This window comes from Sinocyclocheilus rhinocerous, unplaced genomic scaffold (assembly GCF_001515625.1).
Source record: "Sinocyclocheilus rhinocerous isolate Xijiao unplaced genomic scaffold, SAMN03320098_v1.1 scaffold1406, whole genome shotgun sequence".
Taxonomy (NCBI): domain Eukaryota; kingdom Metazoa; phylum Chordata; class Actinopteri; order Cypriniformes; family Cyprinidae; genus Sinocyclocheilus; species Sinocyclocheilus rhinocerous.
Genome location: NW_015647095.1, coordinates 1,485,072 through 1,489,914, shown reverse-complemented (window position 1 = coordinate 1,489,914; position 4,843 = coordinate 1,485,072). Strand labels below are relative to the sequence as shown.

Sequence of the window (4,843 nt, the reverse complement as noted above, 5' to 3'; positions counted from 1 at the left end):
AGAAGAACTGGAATGGGATTATGGGGTAGATGTGGGCTGTTTGTTTGTGGATGGTTCAAAGAGTGGAGCGGCTTGAGAGCCCGGGTTAATCTTCCAGAATGTTTGGAGAACTGGAATTAAAATGTAGAGGCGCTACAAATCTTTTTTTTTTGCGTGAAGAGGGTATCTTTTTATAAATTGACATTACCAACCACCTGTCTATTTGAGGGGGGGAAATGATGGATGGATTTTTTTTGGGGCTTTTTTTTCCCTTGAAGTCATTTGCTATTCAAATGTTTGCTGGCCACTTCAATTGGCCATCACTCCCTTCAGCAATTCATCCCATGGCAAGCAGTTGGCGATAAGGCTTCTTTTAATAAAAACCTCCCTGACTTGATGAATACTGCCATTGTTGTGCCAGAGACCTCTTATCAAACACCTCTGTCCTGCTCAAATCAGCAGTCTGCAATATGGAAAAATATGTAAAAATGGTATGATTAATTCCCTTAGCCTTTTTTTTGAAAGATCCTGACCTTCTGGGTGGAGAAAATACAGTAGCTGGGACTCGTCAGTGTAGTTGTGGTTTGATATCGAGACTTTCGTTGTCTCGTATTGGCAGTTTGAATGCATCAAATTATTGTGTTCATTGAGTGACTCTGACAAATCAAATTAGAAAAAGTCACACTTTAACAGATCGCTGACATTTGTGAAGTTTTTTGCATATGCTGCATACTAATATAACAGGTTCTGGTAAACAAGGCCTGATATGATAGAGCTTTCACATTCTGGGGCAGATATTCACCTTTAACAACAGTAGAGAATATATAACTTTGTTTAAAGCCCATGTAAAGGTCAGTTTAGCAGCATTTTAAAAGATAACCATGATTATATTTATAGAGGTTTCAGAATAATCCTTGGTTAATGGTTTGAGGTGTGGAAAGCCTATAGTGGTAAATAATGAGTGTTTTAAATTTGTTTTCAAAACCAAAATTATGGTGATGATCATTTGTAATTTTGTCTCTTCTTCAGGCCTCATCTGCCACCAACTGCATGCTGGAGTCTCAGAGCATCAGTGAACTCAAGGCTGAGATTGTATCTCTTAAGGGTCTTCTTCTCAGCAGGTAACTTTTCACTTTTTTAATAAATATCTAACAATAGATGCCATATTTGATTTGACGGACAAAATGTGGCTATGATGGATTTATAATCTTGTGTATTTGGGTGTCAATCTGTCAGCTCGCTAAACATTAAAATTGATTTTCCACAAATTGCAAAAAAAACAAAGCAAAAATTTCATGTGACCTTGGACCTATTTTCTGATACATAACAGTATGACATATTGAACAAACTGTATTTTCCTCCCGCACAGCCTCGTTTCTGTTTGTGTACAATAAAGTCTGACATCCAAAAGCCATTTCCTGCCATTAAGAATTTCTTTATTTTACAGTGTGTTCAGATTTGTGCTTGAAAACTAATAAGATGCATGTACTTAACATTTGATATCATGAAAGAGACCTTCAGTAGATGTTCCAACATGCATGTTTTGTAATATCACTGTGTAAATAAACGAGTGGAGAGCATTGTTTCTCACTCAGGGCAGCTGATATTAGTATGCCTTGGGACGATTTGGCAGATAAATGTGTCTGAAATGGTTTGATCTGTATGTGTCATATCGTTCTCTTCACCGGGGCATGTAGCTGGAACCAGCTCATTACTGGTTAATGAGGCCTGATGCATCCAACAGGTTCCCACAATGCCCCAAGATGGATCTTCCCTCACTTTCATTAATGTTTACTTGATTATGTATGTATCATGCAAATTAAGATCTAAGTAATCTCATACATCTGAAATTCACAGATAAAAGCTTTCGTTTGTCTGCCGTTTCGTTCTCATTAAACAGTTTAAGCTGTAATTACCTTTTTCTTCCAGTGTCTGAATGTTGTGTCTGGTTGTCCTTCTCAAGATGTGAGATCTTTGCTGTAAATACAAACCAAGCTCACCATCTGCTCAACTTGTTGCCTCGTATATTCAAACAAAACCACCCTGAAGTCACTTTTGAATTTATTTTACCTTTGTTGCGAGGACATGCTTTGTTTTGAATCAGATGCCAGGTGTGGAGTACATATGGACATAATCCTCTCATGTACTTTCAGACTGACAAATCTGCTCGTGTTTCCAAAGCACAATAGCTGGACTCGCTTGTGCATATTTTAGGCAGACACAAGCCTGAGGCACAATGTGTACTCTGTTGTGAGAGATTTCAGCAAAGAGTTCGAAGAAAACACTTGTAATGTTCTATTCACGTCCTCTTTCTTCTCAGGAGACAGTTCCCCGCTTCACCCTCCGTTCCCAAAATCCCATCCTGGCAAATCCCTCTCAAGCCCGGATCGCTGTCCAACCCGCCCTCAGTCAACCACACCAACAGCAGCAGCGACATCTCGCCCGTCAGCAACGAGTCGGCCAACTCCTCCCCCGTCAAAGAGGGCAACAGCTCCCCGTCCGGCTCGCACTGCCTGAACGGAGACATGGGCCTGGGCTCCATTCTCCCTCTGGACCTGAAAGACCAGGTCCGTATGGAAGTCCAGGGTGAGGAGGAGAAGAAAGAGGACGATGAGGACGAAGACGAGGATGACGACGTGACCCATGCGGATGAGGAAGACTTTTTCTTCCAGTGTCTGAATGTTGTGTCTGGTTGTCCTTCTCAAGATGTGAGATCTTTGCTGTAAATACAAACCAAGCTCACCATCTGCTCAACTTGTTGCCTCGTATATTCAAACAAAACCACCCTGAAGTCACTTTTGAATTTATTTTACCTTTGTTGCGAGGACATGCTTTGTTTTGAATCAGATGCCAGGTGTGGAGTACATATGGACATAATCTCTCATGTACTTTCAGACAGACAAATCTGCTCGTGTTTCCAAAGCACAATAGCTGGACTCGCTTGTGCATATTTTAGGCAGACACAAGCCTGAGGCACAATGTGTACTCTGTTGTGAGAGATTTCAGCAAAGAGTTCGAAGAAAACACTTGTAATGTTCTATTCACGTCCTCTTTCTTCTCAGGAGACAGTTCCCCGCTTCACCCTCCGTTCCCAAAATCCCATCCTGGCAAATCCCTCTCAAGCCCGGATCGCTGTCCAACCCGCCCTCAGTCAACCACACCAACAGCAGCAGCGACATCTCGCCCGTCAGCAACGAGTCGGCCAACTCCTCCCCCGTCAAAGAGGGCAACAGCTCCCCGTCCGGCTCGCACTGCCTGAACGGAGACATGGGCCTGGGCTCCATTCTCCCTCTGGACCTGAAAGACCAGGTCCGTATGGAAGTCCAGGGTGAGGAGGAGAAGAAAGAGGACGATGAGGACGAAGACGAGGATGACGACGTGACCCATGCGGATGAGGAAGACCACCTGAGCGTGCAGACGGAGGACAGGAGAGGAGGCGACGGACAGATAAACGAGCAGGTGGAGAAGCTGCGGCGTCCAGAGGGTGCGAGCAACGAGAGCGAGGTCGATTAGAAAGAAACTCCAGACTTCATCCGTCCATTGGCTTCTCTCGGTTTCCTTAGAGTTCATTCAAGTTCTGATATCACACCCTCGTCGCAGTAAAACGGCTACCGTGAGCATCATTTAACACTATGAAAGCGGCAGGTGAGGTGGATTGTGTTCCTTTCACTGCAGTTCTTTACCCTTTTGACTTTTCAACATGCAAACTTTCAACGTGCAAACCAGAGTGAAGGCACAAACCTTCTGCATGCCTGAACAAGCACAGCAACAGAAATTTCTGGAAAGACGACAAGAGAATTAGGACTTTTTCTTTTGCAATCCATACATTTCCCCTAAATGCTAGCTAGCTGTTTTACTAGAGATTGTAGTACTCCAAAAAAAGCCCATTTAAGTTGCTTCTATGCCATTTCTTTTGTTTTGTTCAGCAGTAAACACTAGTTTACACACAGTCCCAGCATTGTTGGATCAGACCTTGTAATCTGTCGTAGTGAATCAATTCTCCTTCAGACGTGTAGTACACCGGGCTTCAGCAGTCTGTGTAACAACGAGTGATGGTGGATTTGAGATTTCTGTGGGAGAAAGAAAGAGAGAGAGGGCGAAAACGCGTATGAGAATGCAGACAATGAGGCGAAAGAGAAATGTGTTTGTCTTGGTCGTATCTCTCCGGTCTCCAGCAGGGTAGCTGATTTGGTTTATGAAGTATGTTAATAATCAAATGATCGATAAATAACAGATGTATTAGTTCATGCGGCTTGAAATGTCAAGGAGGCTAAAATCGGAAATCTAATACTGAAAGCCTGTTATATTGTATTATATTACATGACAAACCCTCCAGTCCAAATTATATAGGCCTCCTGCAGTGAATAATCTTAACATGAAACGGTGCTGGGGTTTTGTAATTAAACTGTGTAAAACAATGGATGCTTCAGCGGAGGTGCTGACAGTTGTGCTTTTCTCTTTGGGGGCTTTTCTCTCAGAAAGTCCTGAGAGGATTAAAAAAAATATGAAAAAAATGTTTTTCCCGTGATGCAAATGGAGAGTAACGTATGAATATTTAACTAATGAAATTACTCACTCACCAGCTGATGAGAAACAAAGCCAGAGAGATCCTGGAGTGAGAACTAGAGTGTCAGATCCATTGTGACATTTTCACTTTTAACAAATGACCTTCAGAGTAACCGGATTACAGCGCAGCCAGGTGAATTGTGGGTCAGTGGCGGCACAATGCGAAGGCACAATGAAAGAGCTCAACTTGTCTGGCCATGTGTGTATGTCTTCTTACTTCTTAGACTAGGGTTGGCTTAACACTAGCCCGCACAAGAATAGCATATATTCATATGATACAATGTCAAGAGAAACCGCG

At 42.7% G+C, this 4,843-nt stretch overlaps 1 protein-coding gene across 1 annotated transcript in view; it reads left to right on the top strand.

Annotated features, from left to right (window-relative positions):
* The window catches only part of pex14 (peroxisomal biogenesis factor 14), a 72,825-nt gene extending 68,352 nt beyond the window's left edge, over nt 1-4,473 (top strand). The window contains exons 8-10 of the mRNA XM_016513200.1: nt 1,009-1,100; nt 2,300-2,620; nt 3,363-4,473. Of these exons, the coding sequence (XP_016368686.1) occupies nt 1,009-1,100; nt 2,300-2,620; nt 3,363-3,492 (543 nt within the window). The 3' untranslated portion in view covers nt 3,493-4,473. The remainder of the gene's footprint in view (nt 1-1,008; nt 1,101-2,299; nt 2,621-3,362) is intronic.
* Nucleotides 4,474-4,843: the final 370 nt, after the last annotated feature.